General features: G+C 40.6%; 1 protein-coding gene across 8 annotated transcripts in view; it reads left to right on the top strand.

The window, feature by feature from the left end:
* LOC123500960 (inactive hydroxysteroid dehydrogenase-like protein 1) overlaps positions 1-23,391 on the top strand; it is a 323,618-nt gene that overhangs the window by 79,716 nt on the left and 220,511 nt on the right. For all 8 annotated transcript variants that reach the window (XR_006673515.1, XR_006673513.1, XR_006673512.1 and 5 more), the window contains one exon: positions 22,104-22,226. Coding sequence is in view for 4 of the 8 variants with exons in the window: in XM_045249509.1 (XP_045105444.1) it covers positions 22,104-22,226 (123 nt within the window). In the remaining 4 variants the exon portion in view is untranslated. The remainder of the gene's footprint in view (positions 1-22,103; positions 22,227-23,391) is intronic.

The raw sequence follows: 23,391 nt of genomic DNA, 5'->3' as shown, positions 1-23,391 counted from the left end.
GGGAAACCACACTCTCGTTGGCCACAGGGGCAAAACCAATAAAGTTGTTGCCTTCTCCTTTGCTATTTTCTGAAGTACTTTCCCAATAATGCTATCCAACTGCGCATTTATTCTTGTAGCAAACAAGTCCAAGCTGAGAAAAGGAAATTCACGACACTGCTTGAAAAATATGTGGCTTGATCATCCACTCAGCATCAGTATAAGAGGCACGGGATGCATCATCAGCATCAACATTGTGCTTGCCAGGTATATGGGCAGCTGAAAGATATATGCCTCTATCCGAAGCCCAGAGAACAATCTTCTCAGTAAGCTGTAAGAGGTGTTCCTTCATGCTCCCATACTTATTTAAACATGCTACTACTGTAGCATTCTGATGTGAATGTGACTGTCATGCATATCATTGCATAATGGCTGAAGCCCAAACAAAACTGCTTTAAGTTTCAACAAGTTAATATGAGAGACTTCACTTGCAGCCCAGTGACCCCCAGTGGAAACCCCTTGTAACCTTGCCCCCCATCCTGTCAGAGAAGCATCAGTAAATAATTCTAGATTGGGGTCAGTAAGGACCAGACTCTTGTGCAACTTATGTATGTTGTCACACCACCATTGTATCAGCTCCCTGGTTTTACTAGACAAAGTAATGCTGGCATTGTAATTGCCTTTGTATCTTGACAACCACTGGTTCCTTGCGATTTCCAGTCTTTTAATTCGCAAATACCCACAAGATAATGCAGGCTCCGCAGCCACTAGGGTGCCAATAAGGGAAGCCAAATCTCTTATTGTAACATTTGTAGCTGCCAGCAATTCAAGTCCCAAACATCTAATTCTCTCCTGTCTCCTAGTTGTAATCTGTACTGTCATCTCCCTGGACTCAATGGTAAAACCAAGAAACTTAATGCAGTGTGTAGGCAGCAACACTGATTTCCCAAAATTAATTGTCAGACCCAATTCAGCAAAGAGACAAATGGCATAATTCAGATGGGAAACCAAAGCACTAACACTGTCTGCTATAAATAAACAGTCATCAATGTAGCTAATCACTGTTATACCCAACTTCCACAAATGAGCAAGCACAGGCTTCAGCAATTTGGTAAAAACTCTTGGAGCCGCTGTGTAACCTTGTGGCATGCATGTAAACTGAAAAAGCGATCCCTGCCATAGAAACCGTAACCATTTCCTATGTGAGATCTGTACTGGAACTGAGAAATAAGCATGCTTAAAACCTACAGTTGCAAAAAAACAATTCTGATACACTAAAAGTAGGGCATCCTTTATAGTGTCCATCGTAAAATGAATATGGTCTACATTTGTATTCAAGTCTCGTAAGTTTAATATCACTCATGCCATGCCAACTGGTTTTATCCTTGGAAAAACATTTGATAAGTAACCAGGAACATGAGAATCAGCCACCGGCTCAATAACTCCTTGCAACAGTAAATCCTGAAGAGCTAAGTGTAAAGACTTTTTATTTGAAGTAGAAAAAGTCAACTCCTTAGGTCCCTGGCACTGTCTAAGGGCTGGATCTACCTCAATAGTAATACCAGCAACAGTAAATTTAATCCAATTATCTGATGATAATTTACACCATAATGACAGAGAATGCCTGATTTTGCCTCCAGTAAAACAATCTGGAGTATTCACTATATCAACAACACAAGCCTATAAAGAAGTGGCAACCCCATGGCTCACCTCTGCAGCTACTTGTGCTCCGGTATCCTTCTGCTCTGTGGGTACTGTGGGCCTTTCCCTAAAAAAGACCTCTTCCGTGTAGAGGAACCCTGCCTGGAAGGTTGCCGTATGTAAGGGTAATATGGCCTGGATAGGTCAAACCTGCTCCTTGGCCACCTCCCCACACCTTGGCCATACCTCTTGGAGGGGGTGGGTGTGGACATGAGCTTCTTGGCCTTCTTCATATCCTCAAGGTTCTTTACCACATCAAATGGGAAGACAACATCGGTACCCACTTTGGTCTCCCAGTTGCAAATCTTGTTCATGGGCAGGTGGTGAATGCTTGCACGGATCCCATCCTTTCATGTGTGATTCATATAGTTCACTGAAGCAGTCAAAAGTTGCAATGCGTTGTTAAACTGCGGCAAATAATGTTCCACAGCTTTCGTTGTCTTGGATCCCACGTCACTAATAATACCAGACAACGGAATCAGGGCTTTCGTGACAAGGCCAACGCATCGCTGCAAAACAACGTGTCGAAACTTTCCCTCCTTGTTCATCACTTCAAACAATTCTTGGTTCAATCTTGGAGTGGTCATGTTAGGGACGTTAGCCAGGATCTTGTGCTTAGTAACCAGCTTCTGTACCTGCTCCTCTAAAGGCTTCCTCCGTAACGCAGCATTCAGTATAGGAGCCAGAGTTTCATGTATGGGCTTTCCCACGTCACTACCATTGCCAAACATAGCCCCTAATGCTGATAGACTGTCGGCGAAGGCGTTAGAGTCACCATCCCTGCCAAGAGCAGAGGCGAAACCACTCTCCAGGAACTGACCCAACTCGTCAGTCTGGTTCTCAGCACAAGCACTGTCATCGTCACTATAGTCAGACTCTGCTGAGAGAAGCTCCGCAGTCTTCCCGGTTTCGAGGGCAATCAAACGGTCAGAAAAGTTGTGCAGCAGACCCATCACTCTATCCAACACCGGCCCATCGCTGGTTGGTGCGCCACCGCCCGTCACAGCCGCTGCCGATACACCAGAAGTACCAGGTTGGTCGCCTGTACTCACACGATCATAGTTACTATGCCGTGTACTCCTGGCCTCAGCATGGTTGCCATGCATAGGGTCAAGACCATGGACAAGGTTGCCTTGTCTTGCACTAGAGCTTTTTGCATGGTTTCCATGCACTCTCTCCACCTGTTGTCCTCCCTCCCGGTCCGCCATAACAGCTGATCCGAACGCCGTAGCAACAGACCAAACCAATGTGCGTGCTACCTGAACGAAACGACAAGCGCGACTGAACGTCAGGCTAGCGAGCGACATCTCATGGGTTCCCTACAGTGCTTCAATGAAACAGCGAGGTAAAATTATGGGTAGTACAGTAGTATGTGTATTAAGAAATAGGATTTTTTTTATGTAAAATTCATTTTTATCTACATACTTACACATAATTATTTATTATAATTGAGTTTCCCTTCTTCCCTCCCTCTATGACAGTGGTTCTTAACCCCTGGGTCGCGACCCAAAGTTGGGTCGCCAAGCTATTTTATTGGGTCGCTAAGGGTTTGCAGAAAATTATTATTTTCCCACTACAAATATATTATAATTATATATTGTAATAATTAAAATTCATGATGCATTGTTTTAGGATTCTAAGCAGACCATGATTAAGTAAAAACTCCAAAGCAGAAAATTTAAAAGCATTATCATATTACTTATAAAGACAATTTTTATATCTCTGTAGGCTTGGGTCGCCATGGTTGATTTGCGCAAAATTTTGGGTTGCGGCCAAAAAAGGTTAAGAACCACTGCTCTATGACCTTTTAGACTAGAGGCAAATGAGGGAATCAGCCTGATGGGTGGTACCATGGGAGGAAAATGGACTGGGTGTCTTCTCAAAGAAAATGAGAAGGGCACCTCAAGTATTTCTTTCGTTTCTTTTCTTGAGCTGTTAGACATGGTGTAAGTTTGATGTGGGAATGGGGGGTTTAAGCATTGATTAATAATTATGGGTAGTAGTATGTAGATAAAAATGGATTTTACATTAAAAATCCCATATTTCTGCCCAGAATTATGCCAAGTCTGTTCTTCAACTTGCCAAACACTCTTTCATGAATAGAAAATGTCAAAATCTTTAAAACTCAAACTTTCCTCGAGACTTCTGGTATCTGGTCAAAAACATGCCCAATAACTTTACTTCTTCATCTTTCACTCCATTATTTCATCTTGATGACACAACTACCATCTGTTCAGTCTCTAAAGCTGAATTCTTCTCTCAAACCTTTGCTGACAACTCCACCTTGGATAATTCTGAGCTTGTCCCTCCCTCTCCTCCTCCCTCTTGACTATTTTGTGCCCACAATTAAGGTTCTTCATAATGATGTTTTCCATCCCCTTTTTGGCCTAAACCCTCTGAAGGCTTATGGACCTATTGGGGTCCTTCCTATTGCTCTCATAAACTGCTTGCACCTTGCCTGACCAAATTATTTCAAATATGTGTATCGACTTCTACATTTCTTTCATGCTGGAAGTTTGCCTACATTTAGCCTGTTCCTAAAAAAGGTGAACATTCTTATCCATGAAACTACAGTCCTATAGTTTTAATTTCTTGCTTATCTAAAGTTTTTGAATTTATCCTCAATAGGAAGATTCTCAAACATCTGTTATTTCACAATCTTCTCTCTGATTGCCAGTATGGCTTCCATCAAGGTCACTCTACTGGTTATCTGGCTCTCCTTACTGAGTCTTGGTCATCCTCTTTTAGAGATTATGGGGAAACTTTTGCTGTCGTATTAGACATATCAAAAGCTTTTGATAGAGTCTGGCAAAAAGCTTTGATTTCAAAACTGTCTTCATATGGTTTTTATCTTTCTTTTTGCAACTTTATCTTGTTTCTTTTCCGACCGTTCTATTTTATCTGTGATAGATGGCCATTGTTCTTCTTCTAAATCTATTAACAGTGGTGTTCCTCAGTGTTCTGTCCTGTCACTCACTCTCTATTATTCATTAATGATCTTAAGGAAACTTCTTGCCCTATCCACTCCTATGCTGATGATGATGATATCACCCTACACTTTTCCATGTCTTTTCAGAGATGACCAACCCTTCAGGAAGTCAACACATCATGCAAGGATACCACAGAACATCTGACTTTTGATCTTTTTATGATTTATGCTTGGGGCAGAGATAACTTAAAAGTGTTCAATACCTCAAAAACTCAGTTCTTCCATCTATCAACTTGACATAATCTTCCAGACACCTTTCCCCTCTTCTTTAATGACACTAAGCTGTCTTCATCTTCTACATTGAACATCCTCAGTTTGTCCTTTACTCATAATCTAAACTGGAAACTTCACGTCTCATCTCTTGCTGAAACAGCTTCTATGAAATTAGACATTTTGCGGCATCTCCGTCAATTTTTCTCACTGCTCCAACTGTTAACTCAGTACAAGAGCCTTATCTTCCATCCTTGTATGGTGTACTCTGCATGTTTGGGGAATAGTTCCACTCACACAGTTTTGTTAGATAGGGTAAAATCAAAAGCTTTTCATCTCATTAACTCCTTTCATTTGAGTGACTGTCTTCAGCCTCTTTTTCACCACTGGAATGTTGCATCTTTTGGTATCTTTTATTGCTAGTTTCATGCTAACTGCTCTACTGATCTTGTTAATTGCATGCCCCCCTCTTCCTGTGGCCTTGCTGCACAAGGCTTTCTTCTTCCTCTCTCTCCTAATTTGTCCATGTCTCTCTAATACAAGAGTTAACCAGTACTCTCAATCATTCATACCTTTCTCTGATAAACTCTGGAACTCCCTGGGTACTTCTGTATTTCCATCTTCCTATAGCTTGACTTCTTTTGAGAGGGAAGTTTTAGGACATTTGTCCCTGAATTTTGGATAACTCACTTGACCTTCAAGGGAACTGGCAACCCAGTGGGCCTTATTTTCTATTTTTGTTGCCCTTGGCCAGTTGCCCCTTCTGCATAATTTTTTTTTCTAAATTGTCAATATTTTTCTTATAATCAAACATATAAAACATGATAATAAGAATAAATAAATAAAAAAAAAACTTTATGGAGAATAAACAAAGTATATATGATAAATAGATATACAAACAAATTCAAAGGAAAAAGATAAGTGGCCTAGTGCCCAAGACAGAGTGATGGCTAAAAAAATAAATAAATGAAAAAAATAAATAATAAAAGAGGGAATATCAGTCTGCTGTTACCCAGCTGGCTTTAATACTAGCCACTTTCATATTCTGGTCAGCATCCCAGGCCAAAATCTGCCTTCTCACTAGGTATTGTACTTAAGAAATATCTGTGGCTTCTTAAGAAGTGTTAATGAGAAAATATTATTATTATTATTTTTTTTTTTATTTTTTTTTTTTTAATTATTTATTTATTTATTTATTTTTTTTTGTCCTGGCCTATAGCATGTGTAGGTAACTTAACATTCAAGTGCTGTTAAGCTTCCAACCATTAGTGGCACAGGCAATTTTATTTACAGTGGTACCCATATTAGGGCCCATGTCACCACTCAAGTGCATCTTTGGTATGACCATCTAGGGTATCATGGTGACATGATATGTGGTGGGGGATTTGAACCTATGTGTGAACATCTGCTCACCACCTTATCCACTATGGCACTGTCTCCCAGAAATAGACTGACATATGGCTTGTTTCACCAGTAAGGAAGAAGGGTCAGGGAGGAAACTCATAGTGCCAAGCATATTGTCTGAATTAGGTGTAAGGTTAGGGATTTCACTCATTGTTAAGGTCAATTTGACCCTCCTTGGGTAAACCCAAGTTATGTTGGGAGTAAGTGCACCAGGCTGGGTGTCACCCAGTGGAGCCAGTTAGGTTAGTGGTTTATTGAGGTGTGTGAGTGAGTTGTGGAGTGCTGTGGCATATCAGTTCCAGTGTTGTTAAGTGAAAAAGAGGATAAACAAATAAATGTAAAGCATCAGCAAGTATTTGTGTAGTACTTTTGGTCCAGGGTGTTGTGTTGTGCTCTAGCTTTACACACGCATGCTCTCAACTCTTACCTGGTAGGCCACCCCCTGTGAGGTACAGTGCCACAGAGGGGAGAATGGACATGAAAAGTGGGGGCAGCCAAACTCTGCAGGCACAGCATTCCCTTTTCTTGTAATTACAAGTGAGTATTACTGTAATGTGTACTGAGTTGTGTGCTGTTTACAACAATTGGTTGTGCAGTCTGTCATGGGTGACATTACTCAACAAATTTGAACAACAAGAGATCACTATAAATAAGATTGTCTGTGCCACTAATGGGCGGAAGCTGAAAAGCGCTTTCCACATATGCTCTTCAAGTATGTCTACAGGCACTATAGGCCATAACATAGAAAAAAAAAAAATACTTCAGAGCAACAATAGTGTCAGGTAATGAGCTCCACACTTTAACACACCTTAAGCTGAAGAAACATTTATGGCATTTAAGAGAAGAGTACAAGTGAGCCAGTTTGAACCTGTGTCCCCAGATGCCAGCAACTGGAGCCAATACAATTAAGTCCTCAGCATGGATACAAGACATGGTGAAATATTGCCCAATACTTAATCATATCAGCTCAAAGTAAATGTCCTTGAACAGAATACAAGTCCAAAGCGGCAAGTTGTTCAGTGTAAGACAACTCAGACATCCCCTCAATCTACTTTGTCCATCTCCTTTGAGCTGACTCTAGAAGACAAAGATCCAATACATAACCAGTATTCCAAAGAGGAGAGCCAAACTCAAGTAAAGGTTGGTTATGAGATTTGTACAATGTCAATTTTTCTGCAGTGAGAAAGAGGTTGAAGACAGTCAGTCAGAAGAGGTGAGTTAATGAGACAGAAAGCTTTTGATTCCAACCTATCTAATAAAATTGTGTGAGTGGAACTTCCCTCCCCCCTCAAACATGTGAATAGTACCCCATACAGGGGTGGATAAGGTCCTTGTACAGAGTAAGCAGTTAGAGGGGCGAGAAAAACTGGCGGAGATGCCACAGAACGCCTAACTTCATAGAAGCTGTTTTAGCAAGAGATGAGATGTGAAGTTTCCAGTTAAGATTTTGAGTAAAGGACAGACTGAGGATATTCATTGTGGAAGAGGGAGACAGTTGAGTGTTACTGAAGAGGGGATAGTTGTCTGGAAGGTTGTGTCGAGTTGATAGATGGAGGAATTGAGTTATTGAGGCATTGAAAACTACTAGATTTTCTCTGTTCCAATCGGAAATCTTAAAAAATCAGAAGTCAAGCTTTCTGTGGCGTCCCTACGTGATCTGTTGGATTCTGTTGGACATCTCTGAAAGGATGTGGAAAGATGTAGGGTGGTATCATCAGCGTAGGAGTGGATGGAGTAAGAAGTTTGGCTAAGATAATTAATGAACAATAGAGAGTGAGTGAAAGGACAGAACCCTGAGGAGCACCACTATTAATAGATTTAAGAGAAGAAAGGTCAGAAAGGAAACTTGAGATAAAGCTGCAGAGAGAAGGATAGAAACTTTGGGAGGGCAGTTTTGAAATCAAAACTTTATGCCAGACTCTATCAAAAGCATTTGATGTGTCTAATGTGACAGCAAAAGTTTTACTGAAATATTTAAAAGAGGATGACTAAGACACAGTAAGGAAAGCCAGGAGATTGCCAGTAGAGTGACCTTGACGGAAGTCATACTGGTGATCAGATAGAAGATTGTGAAGAGACAGATGTTTAAGAATCTTCCTATTCAGGATAGATTCAAAAACTTTAGACAAGCATGAGATTAAAGCTATAGGATGGTAGTTAGAGGGATCAGAACGGTTACCCTTCTTAGGAACAGGGTGAATGTAGGCAACTTCCAGCAAGAAGGAAAGGTAGAAGTTGACAGACAAAGTTGAAAGAGTTTGGCCAGGCAAGATGCAAGCATGAAAGCACAAGTTTTGAGAACAATAGGACGGACCCCATCAGGTTCATAAGCCTTCAGAGGGTTTAGGCCAGTGAGGGCATAGAAAACATAATTACGAAGAATTTTGATTGAAGACATGAAATAGTCAGAGTGAGGAGAGACAAGCCCAGAATCATCCAAGGTGGAGTTGTTAGCAAAGGTTTGAGAGAGGAGTTGAGCTTTAGAGACAGATGAGATGGCAGTGGTGCCGTCAGGATGAAATAAAAGAGGAAAGATGAAGAAGTAAAGTTATTAGAGATGCTTTTGGCAAGATGCCAGAAGTCGCGATTTGAGTTTGAGTTTGAAAGATTTTGACATTTTCTATTTATGAAGGAGTGTTTGATAAGTTGAAGAACAGACTTGGCATGATTGCAGGCAGAAATATAAAGTGCATGAGATTCAGGAGATGGAAGGCTGAAATATCTTTTGTGGGCAACCTCTCTATCATGTATAGCACAGGAACAGGCTGTGTTAAACCAAGGTTTAGAAGGTTTAGGTTGAGAGAAAGAATGAGGAATGTACACCTTCATGCCAGACACTATCATCTCTGTTGTGCGTTCAGCACAAAGAGATGGGTCTCTGACATGGAAACAGTAATCATTCCAAGGAAAATCAGCATGATACCTCCTCAGGTCCCCCAACTGGCAGAGACAAAATGCCAGAGGCACCTCCGCTTTGGGCAGTGGTTCTTAATCTTTTTTGGCAGCGACCCAAAATCTTGCACAAATCAACCATCGCGACCCAAGCCTACATAGATATACAAATTGTCTTTATAAGTAATATGATTTTACTTCATCAAATCACCTGCCACGTGGAGATTCCTACATGAGATAAGCCATCCGCGCACCGCCCAGTCAGTTGCTGGACCGTTCCCGTGCTGGTCAGACGTGTTCTTCAGACGTGGTCATTGTTTTCCACAGTGTTTCCTTCAATTGGCGTTTGTCACGACAGGTACTTTGCCCTATATACTCAGGTTGGATCTATGGTATGGGATGGGCCTGCCATAGGGCATTGGTATGGGATAGGCCTGCCAATTTGCCAAGTTAGAAATTTTTGTGGGCTAATGCAGGCTTTTGGCTTGTTGAGTGCAGGTGTCAGTCATGTCGGGGCTGGAGGACTGCACAGCCCTGCCACCTGAGGTGTCCTGCCATGGTAACAGCAGGAGGAGTGCCACTGGGTCATTAAGAGATAGCGTGAGGTCAATGGATAGCTTGGACGACTCCCAGGCAAGGCTGGAGAGGGTGCATGACAGTCGGATGCGGCGCCGCCAGGATGTAAACAAACCAGTTAGGCGCACACGTGCACAGACGTCCCCAGTTCATGAGGAAAATGTTCCTTCCTTGCAAATGGTCATGAAAGAACTGGTGCATTTGAAAGGTGAAGTGGCTAAACTGTCAGCTAATAAGTCCCCTGACCCAAAGACGCACCAAGTAAATTACCAGGCAAGTACTTCGGGGTTGCAGGCAGCTGCTTCGCCTGCGACTTTTTCTGGGTTTGTGGACTCCACTGATGAGGATTGAGGAGGACGGTGAGATTAGAGAGGTTCCTCATCGGGGTAGTGTTTTATTACAGGCTGCCAAAGTTCTGGGACCCACGGACAGTGTTGATGAAGATATTGACCCTAAGGTTACTGCTATGGTGAATTTATAAAGCCATTACAGAAGATACAGTTACCAGGCGTCCCAACAACTGTCCTGCCCTGGCACCTGTAGAGTGCAACCTGCAAATTTTGGCAGCCTTGAAAACGGATGCCAAGAAAGCTGACTCTTGCCTCATGGAGGTAAGTGCCAACATTATTTCTGTGGGTACCATCATAACAAAGTCACTCTTGGAGTTAGATAACCTGGCGCAGAATAGTGGTAATTCACAGCTGGCGCAAGAGGTTAGTAAGATTAATGGTGCACTGACGCTTCTGGGTCATGCCAATTTCAGGACCAATTTGGCAAGGCGATGCATAATGAAGAGAGAGATTAATCCCAAATACACACATCTGTGCTCTGAGAGAGTGCCAATAACCCATTTTCTGTTTGGGGATGATATTTCTCAATCAACTAAACAGATTGAGGAAATTGAGAAATTGAAGGTTAAGTTATCCAACAAGAAGCCTTTCTTCCCATGGAAGTCCACTTCAGGCAGAACACAGAGCTTCTGGGGCAAGGCAGCATTCAGGAGCCACACAGCAAGGTTCCAGCCATACGGAACACAGTGGAGTTTCCAGGGTAGTCAGAGGCAGTACTTGGCACGACAGGACCTGGATCCAAAAAACACCAAGGGTCGGGGTCAACAAAGGCCCCGACGATAAATCAGGTTAGCAACACATTTGTGACAAGTAGACTGCACGATTTTGTACATAACTGGTTGGAAATGACTATAGATCCAGTTATTCTGGACATGGTACAACACTGCCATCTGGACATTAATGTCAATGATATTGAACATTTACTTTTGCGTGAATTAGCTTATAAATTTACTACAGAAGAACAAGCTATTGTTGATAAGGAGATTTTGAAACTGTTGGAGCTAGAGGTTATTGTTATAACAAAGAGAAGTCAGGAGCAAATTATTTCTCCCAATTTCTTGAGACCTAAAAAGGTTAGCAACACATTTGTGACAAGTAGACTGCACGATTTTGTACATAACTGGTTGGAAATGACTATAGATCCAGTTATTCTGGACATGGTACAACACTGCCATCTGGACATTAATGTCAATGATATTGAACATTTATTTTTGCGTGAATTAGCTTATAAATTTACTACAGAAGAACAAGCTATTGTTGATAAGGAGATTTAGAAACTGTTGGAGCTAGAGGTTATTGTTATAACAAAGAGGAGTCAGGAGCAAATTATTTCTCCCAATTTCTTGAGACCTAAAAAGGTTAGCAACACATTTGTGACAAGTAGACTGCACGATTTTGTACATAACTGGTTGGAAATGACTATAGATCCAGTTATTCTGGACATGGTACAACACTGCCATCTGGACATTAATGTCAATGATATTGAACATTTATTTTTGCGTGAATTAGCTTATGAATTTACTACAGAAGAACAAGCTATTGTTGATAAGGAGATTTTGAAACTGTTGGAGCTAGAGGTTATTGTTATAACAAAGAGGAGTCAGGAGCAAATTATTTCTCCCAATTTCTTGAGACCTAAAAAGGTTAGCAACACATTTGTGACAAGTAGACTGCACGATTTTGTACATAACTGGTTGGAAATTACTAAAGACCCAGTTATTCTGGACATGGTACAACACTGCCATCTGGACATTAATGTCAATGATATTGAACATTTATTTTTGCGTGAATTAGCTTATAGATTTACTACAGAAGAACAAGCTATTGTTGATAAGGAGATTTTGAAACTGTTGGAGCTAGGGGTTATTGTTATAACAAAGAGGAGTCAGGAGCAAATTATTTCTCCCAATATCTTGAGACCTAAAAAGGATGGAGGTTATAGGATGGCGCTCAACCTAATTGAACTTAACAAACACATTCCATATAAACATTTTAAGATGGAGAATTTTGAGCAAGCCATTAGGCTTATTAATGCTTCAGTTGATCTCAAACACGCTTATTACACAGTGAAAGTGGCAGAAGAACAACAGAAATATTTATGTTTTAAATGGAAAGACTTCATCTATCAGTTCACGTGCCTACCTAATGGTATTTTCGAGGGGCCAAGAATTTTCACCAAATTGATTAAGCCAGTTTTGCTGCTTTGAGAGAAAAAGGCCATGTAATTACTAGTTTTATTGATGATTCTTTAATTTGTAATAAGTCTAGGACAGACTGTCTGGCTTGTGTCGATGATACCATTGAATTACTTCATAAACTAGGTTTTTGCATTAACATGGACAAGTCCGTGCTGGAGCCCACTCAGACCATTGTATACTTGGGTAATATTATTGATACTAATAATATGACTGTTTCATTGCCACAACACAGGATTCAGAAAATCACGCAAGCCTGTGAGACACTTAGAAATAAATGTACAGATAGAATCAGGGTAGTAGCCAGAGTTATTGGTCTACTGGTTGCTGCCATTCCAGCAGTGGAGCTTAGCAAGCTACATTACAGGAATTTGGAAGCTGAAAAATTGCAGCTTTGAAAATCAAACAAGGGAACTTTGATAGTTACATGAGAATTACAGAGGGTATGAAATCTGACCTTCAATGGTGGATTCATACATTTCTAGACAGAATAGGAAAATTTTTAGAACAGGCACGGACGTTGACGTCTGTACGGATGCTTCAAACACAGTTTGGGGCGGCCATGTTCTCCATCAGTTTGTCGCAGGTAGTTGGTCAGCTGAAGAAAGGTTGATGCACATTAATGCATTGGAGCTTAAGGCCATTCTATTAATTTTGCAAGTGTTTGCTCCAGTTCTCAAAGGAAAACACATTAAGGTCTTTTATGACAATACTACTGCAATGACTTATGTTAATCAAATGGGTGGCATAAAATCTAGTATTTGTAATGAGATAGCCACCAATATCTGGGATTGGTGCATCACATATGATGCTTGGATAACATGTTCTCACATCCCAGGAAAGGCGAACACGTTGGCAGATTTGGCGTCTCAGTTAGTTAAAGACGGTCATGAATGGAAACTCAATGTTAATATTTTCCAACAGTTTATGCGTTATTTTTGGTACTCCGGTGATTGACTTGTTTGCATCAAGGCTCAATAAACAACTACCTTGCTATTGCTCTTGGAACCCAGATCCAGGTGCAACATATTTGGATGCATTCACTTTAAACTGGTCTAGATTTAAGCTTTCATACATCTTTCCACCCTTTTCACTGATCGCTAAGTGTCTGCAGAAGTTAAGTGCAGAAGAGGCAAGAGTGTGGATGGTGGTCCCACTGTGGTTATCACAACCATGGATGGGCACACTAGTCAGGATGCTGATAGATCATCCTCGCCTCATCACGCAAAAGAGAGAGGTGCTAGTAAACCTCTCTTCAGGGGAGAAACTTCCGATTATGAGGCACACTCAACTGATGGCGTGCCTTCTATCAGGCAGCACCTGCGAAGCGGAGGTATTTCTGAGAAAGGTGCGGACATCATCCTGGCCTCATGGAAACCGGGGACGGGGAAACAATATAGACCACACCTTAAGAGATGGACACAGTCTTGTAATAGATGGGACGTTACTCCATTTGATCCCACTGTCTCATAAATTTTCTATCTGAAACTTTCAACAGGAATGTGGGTTATGAGTTGGTCAACACTGCAAGAAGTGCCCTCTCATCACTAGGGATTGTCGTGAGTGGATACAGAGCGGGTAATCATCCATTAGTCATCAGGTTCATGGAGGGCATATTTAGCCTAAGACCACCATCAACTAGATACATGGAAACGTGGGATGTTCAGCCAGTTCTGGCAATGTTAACATCTATGTATCATTTGCACATTTTGACACTTAAGGATTTATCGTTGAAATTGGTTATGCTAATGGCATTGACTCAAGCAGCTAGAGCAAAAACTTTGCACCTGTTGTGTACACAGGGTATGAACATAGATAAAGATTTCATTTCAGTTTATTTAAGGGGAAACATTAAGCAGTGTAGGCTTACATTTGATATACGGACTGTTAAATTTCAAGCATATTCTAGGGACTCATGTTTATGTGTTTGTGCAACATTGAAACATTATTTGGAAAGGACTGAGGGACTCAGACAGGAGTTTTCCCAGTTCAACGATACGTTACTCATCAGTTACATTAAACCACACAAGTCGGTTACTAAATATTCCATATCCCGATGGATTAAAACAATGCTTTATAGGTCAGGAGTGGATACATCAAGATTTACTGCGGGTAGTGTTAGACCTGCTGCAGTATCTAAAGCCAAGGCTGTGTCAATACCCATCGCTTGTATTATGTCCAAAGCGGGATGGACACGAGAAAGTACTTTTGCAAAGTACTATGACAAACAAATTGTTAAAGAAGTAGACTCTTTTCAAGAAGCAGTGTTGGAGTAGGTTAGTTACTCTTTTGTGTTACAATTGTATTCTTATGTTTGGATATTGAAAAAATTGCTTAAAAAATTACTTTTGCAAATTTATTGGGACAAAGGTAGTGTGGCAGAAGTTGGAATTGCCAGAGTGGTTTTGTTACTCTCTTAAAGTACAGATTTATTTGAAATTTAGTATAGAGGTTCAATTGTAATGGGTAGTGAACTTCATGTGATAATGGATTTATGTATAATGAAATTTCCAATGCAGGATCGTGGTTTTTGATCCCATATCACAATGCTTTTGAGAGGTAGTTGTTTAGGCATGACACCCACATGGCTTTAAAGCCTCATGTAGGAATCTCCACGTGGCAGAAGGTGATTTGACGAAGTATAATTATAAAGTATACGAGACTTACCATAGGTCAGTTGAAGTATGCTTTGGATTTTAGGAGTCAAATCACCTCTGCCGTAGTGGAGATTTTTACATGCCCACCACTTCCCACTCTTGTTCACATGTTTTACAAGGATTACTTGTATTTATGATTAATTACATGTTGGCTGATATCATGTGGGCGTTCGTGGCTTTGAAGTCTGACTGGCCGGTGCGCGGATGGCTTATCTCATGTAAAAATCTCCACTACAGCAGAGGTGATTTGACTCCTAAAATCCAAAGCATACTTCAACTGATCTACTGTAAGTCTCGTATACTTTATAATTATGCTTTTAAAAAGCAAGCTCATAACTGATGCAGTGACGCTGCTAGCCTAGGCCCAGTGTTGCCAAAGCCACGGTAGAGAATTATTGTACGGGAAACTTTAAATTGTCGGTTTTACATTGAATTATCATTTGTTCAGAGATGTTATTATCGTACAAACTATCTTACCTGTAAACTGATACAAATAACTTGACTATCCTAGTAGGTATACTGGCGGCGGGCTCGTAGGCCCTTGGCATCAGCAAGCAACGTCCTCCACTCTGCTCCCTCCTATACACCCTCCACCTCCGCCAACAATTAAGTTTAAAAGGCAGATGTCTTGTTGGGAATGGGAAATTCTTTACACTTCAAATAAATTTACTGCTTTGGAGTTTTTATTTAATCATGGTCTGCTTAGAATCCTAAAACAAAGCATCATGAATTTTAATCATTACTATACATAATTATAATATATTTGTAGTGGGAAAATGATTATTTTCTGCAAACCCTTTGCGACCCAGTAAAATGGCTTATAAACAAGACTCATGGCCTCATGGATTACGATAGATTGCTTTCATTTTTGCGGTAATTTGTTTTTAAAGACTCAGTCATAATACGATAATTTGTTTTTAAAGTAACGGCAATAATACTGTTGATAATAATATTAATACAAGCAATAAAATAATGATGCGTGGAGTTTAGGTTAGGTAGAAGCACTGATCGTAAGCTGGATTAGTGTGTCTCGGGAGCCCATGGGAGGTCTTAACTTCGCGTATAAGACGCAGGGTGATTTTATGAGCCAAAATTTTGGAAAAAAAAAAAGCGTCTTATATGCCGTCAAATACGGTATATTGTCAGGACTTATACTGGGAATTGACCAGCTCCTATGTGCTGTCCTGGACCTGTTTGATAATAGTTTTGGCCAACTCTCTCTTCACATTCTCTCATGAATTTATTTGGATATTTTTTTTTTTCCTTCATCCCAAAAATCACAAAACATTGCCTCTCATCCACTGTATCATGCACTAGATCTTCTTTCTCCTTAATTACTTGCATTAGAGCGCCTTTTGTTTTTTTTCCTGAATTTGCCTCTTTACTAACTCTGAAAATTTTACTTTTCCTCTGTGTTCTTGCTCCCATGCATTTCCTAATTCCTTCAGCTTATTTTCACCCAATCCACCTTCCACCCTGTCCTCAATCCCATCCTGTAGTTTTTCTTGTAAGCTCCTTAAGGAATTTTTGTAGTCTTGACATGTAACTTTTAGTGTATCATTTTGTTTCTTTATCTCTTGTATCTCCTTCTTTAATCCTTGATTGATTACACTGACCTCCTCACATTTGACTAATCTCAATCTCAGCTCTGTGCTTTTTCGTCATTAGTCTGTCCTGCTTGTCAATTAAACTCAAGTACTACCTTAACTTTCTTTCTACGTTGATCAACCTCCTCATATTTCCTCTTTCGTCTCTAAATCCAGAAAAGTCTTTATCCATACGTATTATCCTCAGTCAATCTTTGAGTCCTACAGGCGTTTCAGTAAATTGTGGATTTTCATTCAGTGGCATTTGTTTTGATTGTGTCATGTCTGGTTGTGCCACTCGGTTCCATTTCTCTCCATTTTTCTGGCTGTAAGATCCAAAAAACTTATTTATTATGGAGACAGAAGAACCCTATTGTACATACATCTAGGTCAGGCTCCAGTGTCTGATGTAGCTTGTTCCCTGTGAGCCGTTCAGCATGTTCTTTCCATGCGGCATTAGCAGCATGTGTCATCCCATGCTTGTTTCTTTTGTGTGTGTCTGCCTTATCCCCTCCTGTGTGTGTGTGTGTGTGTGTGTGTGTGTGTGTGTGTGTGTGTGTGTGTGTGTGTGTGTGTGTGTGTATTTACCTAATTGTATTTACCTAATTGTAACATACGGGAAAAGAGCTATGCTCGTGTTGTCCCGTCTCCATATCTATTAATGTCCAGCTTTTTCTTAAAATCATGAATATTCCTTGCGTTGACCACTTCCACGTCTAAACTATTCCATGCTTCCACCCTTCTATGAGGAAGCTATATTTTTCACATCTCTCCTATAAGTGGCCATTTTAGTTTTTCCCATGCCCTCTCGACATTCTTTCATTCCACATACACAGATCTTCCCTATCCATTTTTCCATGCCAATCATCACTCTGTATATTGCTATCAGGTCTCCCCTTTCTCTTCTGTTTTCCAGGGTCGGAAGTTGCATTCTTTTCAGTCTGTCTTCATAAGTCAAATCTCTTAAGTCAGGCACCATTTTCGTTGCAGCCCTCTGTACTTTCTCTAGTTTCCTTATGTGTTTCTTTAAGTTCGAGCCCACTGTATTGTTGCATATTCAAGCCTCGGTCTTATCATTGCAGTAATTATTTTCTTCATCATTTCTTCATCTAAATATCTGACGCCACTCTTATGTTCCTCAATAAGTTCAATACTTCTCCAATTATTTTGTTTATATGTCTCTCTGGCGATAGGTCATTGGTAATTGTCACCCCAAGGTCTTTTTCTTCATGACTGGTTTTATGTCTTCATTTCCTATCTTGTACATACTCCTGATTCTTCTTTCACTCTTGCCAAACTCTATTTTCTTGCATTTTGTCGTGTTGAACTCCATTTGCCATGTACAGCTCCATTTCCATATTCTGTCCAAGTCTTCCTGGAGTAGTTCGCAATCTTTGTCACATCTCACTTTTCTTAACAATTTTGCATCGTCTGCAAATAGGCTCACATAACTGGACACCCCATCCACCATGTCATTTATGTAGACCGCGAACATTACTGGTGCCAACACTGATCCCTGTGGAACTCCACTCTCCACCAATCCCCATTCTGATGGTCTGTCCTTAATTATTGTTCTCATTTCTCTTCCTACCAAAAGTCTTCCATCCATTTTAGTAAACTGCCATGCACTCCTCCTACCATTTCAAGTTTCCAGATCAGTCTCCGGTGTGGTACCTTATCAAAGGCCTTTTTTAAATCCAGATATATTCCATCAGCCCAACCATCTCTTTCCTGTATTACATCTATCACCCTCGAATAGTAACATATCAGGTTTGTCGTGCATGAACGCCCTTTTCTAAAACCAAATTGACACTCACAAAGTATGTCATTTTTCTCCAAGAAGTCTGTCCATCTATTCTTCACCACCCTCTCACACATCTTAGCTACCACACTTGTAAGTGACACTGGTCTATAGTTCAATGGGTCTCTCTTGTTACCTGATTTATAGATTGGGACAATGTTAGCTCTTTTCCAGTCTTGGGGCACTACACCTTCCCTTAATGAGGCATCAATTACTTCACAAACTTTTTCTGCCAGTTGCTCCCTGCATTCTCTTAAAATCCATCCTGATACCCCATCAGGTCCCACAGCTTTTCTCACTTCTAAACTCCCCATCATGTTCTTGATCTCCTCCACAGTTACTTGAAACTCCTTCATAATCCCTTTCTGTTCCATTACCAGTGGTTTGTCAAAAGCAGTCTCCTTTGTGAATACCTTCCGAAAGCATCCATTCATAGCCTCTGCCATTTCCTGGGATCTTCACTGCATACTCCATTTACTTCTAAACTTTCAATACTTTCTCTATTTTTGATGTTGTTGTTCACATGTCTGTAAAAAGCCTTGGTTGGTCTTTACATTTATCAATTATATCCTTTTCTTGTTTCTTTCTTTCTTCTCTTCTAATCAACACATATTCATTTCTTGCTCTTTTGTAACTTTCCCACTGCTTAATCCGTCTTTTCCTTCTCCACCTCTTCCATGCATCCTCTTTTCTTGTTCTAGCCTTTTCACATCTATCGTTAAACCAGTCCTGCTTTCCAACTTCTCTATGTTGTCTTATTGGTACAAATTTTTCTCACCTTCTTTGTATATTTTTATAAATTCCTTCCACTTTTCATTTGCTCCTTAGCACTCTTGAATTTCATCCAATTTGTCTCTTGAAAGAATTTCTTTAGGTTTCCAAAATCTGTCTTGGCATAATTCCATCTTCCCACTTTATATTCTTCATTTCTTCTAGATTTCTCTTCGTCTATCACCTTGAACTCCAAAACTGCATGATCACTCTTTGCTAAAGGGCACTCCACCCTCATCTCCTCAATGACCATTGGCTCTGTACTAAAGACCAAGTCCAGTCTTGACGATGCTCCCTCTCCTCCAAACCTAGTATCTTCTTTGACCCACTGAGTTAACACATTTTCCATTGCCAGTGTCAATAGTGTATTTCCCCATGTTGTCTCTGATCCTTCCATTGACCAGTCCTCCCAACACACCTCTTTACAATTAAAATCTCCCATCATTATAGTTCGTTCACAGCCACCCAACATTTCTTCCAGACATGTTCCTGTATCACTTATCATTTCTTCATATTCCTGTACTGACCATGCATTTGTCTTAGGTGGTACGTACACCACTATGTAGTGCCTCTTTTTCCTTCATTAGTTTCTGCTCTGATCTTTAGCACTTCTGCCTTTCCCATACCTTCTTTCACTTGATCCACCTTTATATCTTTTTAACCAGCAACATCACTCCTCCTCCCATCTTACCTACTCTATTTCTTTTCCAAACATTATATTTCCTTCTCCAACCATCATCAGGTCTTCTCCTCTCTCAGTTTTGTTTCAGTAAGACCCACAATATCTGGGTTCTTGTCCCTCAAGTAATCGTTGAGTTCTAAAATCCCGATATCACTCCATTTATGTTGGAATACATTACATTCGCTCATACGTAAGTTTCTTTAGTCCTTTCTTGCTGTACTTTTCTGGGTTATGAACCACTTCCTCAGTCTCATATCCAAGATTCTCCAGAAAAACTCTTTCTTCTCCTCTTCTGTCCTCTCTTCATTTTTTTCAAAGCCTCCTTTCTCAACTCATTTAACATTTCTCTTTCCTTTTCACCGAGATCTCTTCTCAACCAAATCTTCCTTGTTGTTTCCTGCTGGGCTAGCCTCCATGACTTCTCCACCAATTCATCTACATCCTTTTGTGACTTAAGTTTGATTCTTATTGGCCTCATACCTTCTCTTGTGAACTTTCCAATTCTATGGAAGTCCTCTATTTCTTGTACTAGGTCTTTTCCTCCTCCTGCACCACATTAATGATATTATTTATCACCTTTTTATGTTTTCTCTCTCTCCATTTTACTCGGTGTCTTATCCTCCTCCACACCAAATATCACCACACATCTCTTTTTGTCTACAGTTTCCCTCACCAATGTCTCATTTGATTTAATAACCTTCACCACTTTCTCAGCAATCTTCTCTTCTATGATCTGTTGATCTATAATTTCAGCAAGGCCCAAAGTTTTCTCCCAGACTCTTTGATTTCCTTTTCCAGACTTGCAACTTTGTAATTTACCTCCTTTCTTTCCACTTCCTGACTTTTTTCCATTCAGCCTGCTTCTCCATCACTTTTCCTAGAGATTCTCCACATTTTCGCAATTCACTTTAATTAGCTTAACTTCCTCTTTCAGTGCTTCATTTTCCTTCTTCATATCGGCACAGTCTTTCTTTACATTGTCATAACTCGTTTCCAGGCCCCATACTTTTCAAACAGTTTTCAATTTTACCTTCCAACTCCAGAATTTTCTTCACATAAGCGCTCTTCTCCATTATTCCTTGAAATCCTGTGAAGTCTGATTCATCTTTCGAGTTCACGGCCGCCATGTTGCGCAGATGTAAACAAACCAGCTGATGGCTCAAACGCAGGCTACAGTTTATATTTACCTTCCTGGACATTATTTTGCTAATCAACAGTTAACATGACTATATGGAGACGGGACAAACATTACCAGCTCCTTTCCCACCTTGGTTACTCTTAGGCAATGGTAACTGTAGAATTAGAGATGATTGCTCTGGAGCTCAGCGACCACCTCCGCCATCGACGATGTCCCGTGTGTGTGTGTGTGTGTGTGTGTGTGTGTGTGTGTGTGTGTGTGTGTAATTCACCTCCTCCTCGGTCACCTGCTGGTCACCCCAGCCAGTCTTCCCCATTGAGCTCAGAGCTCATGGACCGATCTTTGGGACTGAGACCACATCACACACACACACACACAGGAAGCGAGCCACAACCTTGAGTTACATCCCTGCCTATTTACTGCTAGGTGAACAGGCACCACACATTAAGAGGCTTGCCAATTTGCCTCGCCGCTTTCACTCAAACCCAAAGTCGAGGCAAATCCTCTTAATGTGTCTGTTCACCTAGCAGTAAATAGATATGGGATGTAACTCATTGTCCTCAATTTCCCTGTGTTGTGTGTGACATGGTCTCAGTCCTACCAGAAGATCTCCATGAGCTCTGAGCTCTCCTGTAATAAGACTCTTGACCATGTTTCCAAGGAGGAGGATGAATTACACACACACACACACACACACACACACACACACAGGAGGGGATAAGGCAGACAAACACAAAAGAAACAAGCACAGGATGACACATGCTGCTAACGCCACGTGGAAAGGACATGCTGAACGGCTCCCAGGGAACAAGCTACAACATACGTTGGAGCCTGACCTAGATGTATGTACAGGGGGGTAGGGAACCGTAGGGTTCTCCTGTCTCCATAATAAATAAGTTTTTGGATTGTACAGACAGAAAAAATGGAGAGAGAAATGGAACGAAGTGGTGCAGCCAAACATGACACAATCAAAACAAACGCCACTGAATGAAAATCCACAATTTATTGAAACGCCTGTAGGACTCAGGAGATTGACTGAGGATAATATGGATAAAAACTTTTCTAGATTTAGAGACGAAAGAGGAAATATGTGTGTGTGTGTGTGTGTGTGTGTGTGTCTGTGTGTGTAAATAAACATTCATAAATGACATTCAGTCTTACTTTCCCCACAGTGATCACCGGTGCTGAAGATGGAATGGGAAGAGGTTATGGTGATGTGCTAGCAGGAATGGGCATGAATATCCTCCTGGTATCAGTAACATATGCAGATTTGGAGGACTTCGCTCATGAAATCAGTATGTAGAATTTGAGTTGTATTGTATGTTATTATGATAAAATGTAGATATTTTTATTTACAGGGATTTCATGATTTATGTGAGAGATGCATTTCCATGTTCCTAGAGAGCACAGGTTGTTTGGTAATTGTGAGGCTGTTTTGGGTGGTAGGCTGTTGTGAGCCAGTTGGTGCCTGACTGCCTGTTGTTGAACTGAGTACCTGGTATGTTTGTTGTTTGTTGTTGCGTATAGTAATGACTCAGGATTGTAGAGGCAAGTGTTTTTTTCATGTTATTGTTTTGCTTGTAGGCTAGACACTTCGATAGTACCAGTTTTTTTTGTTTTTGCTTTCTCTGTTTTGTGTGTGCATCTTGTGTCAATGCATGTGGTCATCCTGTGTTTGTTTGTTTGTATGCCTCATCCCCTCCTGGTTGTCACCTGACAAGACCTCATCTTTCCTTGTGCAGAGGTGAGTGATTATTTCTTTTTTCTTTTAACAACAGTGCATCTTTCCTTGTACAGAGGTGAGTGATTATTTCTTTTTTCTTTTAACAACAGTGCGATAGCAGTAAAACATGAGAGCACAAGGCACGATAGGAGAAGGTTAAGTATATATATATATATATATATATATATATATATATATATATATATATATATATATATATATATATATATATATATACAGGCAACCCCCGTTTAATGAAAGCTCACACCGAAATTTCGCCACAACGAAGGTTTCATTATACTACCATCTGCTCGTTTAACGAACCCCAAACTCGCTTTAACGAAGTTTTATCCAGGTAATTTTTTCCAAGTTTGAAAGCCGACAGGCTTTTGAATACACCGGGAGCTGCCAGTACTAAGGCCTGCCTTAGGAGAAATCCTGGGACACCTGTAGAATCAAGATAAAGATCAAGATCAAGCCTCGTGGACAACCACTCACTCCCCTGTTCAAAATATAACAGCGTCGTCTTCCCTCGCTCAACTTACCACCAAAACGCCTTGCAATGCGGCCTAGCGTTCCTAAGAAGACCAGGAAGTCTCTTACTCTCGAAGTGAAGCTGGATATTATTCACAGACACGAGAGAGGCGAGAAAACTATAGCATTGCTCGCCACCATCTTGACTCCATCTCCTGTCTCTACTATTTTCAAGTCAGCAGACTCTATTAAGAAGGCTGGTG

This window comes from Portunus trituberculatus, unplaced genomic scaffold (genome assembly GCF_017591435.1).
Source record: "Portunus trituberculatus isolate SZX2019 unplaced genomic scaffold, ASM1759143v1 PGA_scaffold_522__18_contigs__length_968829, whole genome shotgun sequence".
Lineage (NCBI taxonomy): Eukaryota > Metazoa > Arthropoda > Malacostraca > Decapoda > Portunidae > Portunus > Portunus trituberculatus.
Note: the sequence above shows the minus strand (reverse complement) of the source record. Positions and strands in the feature narration are given on the sequence as shown.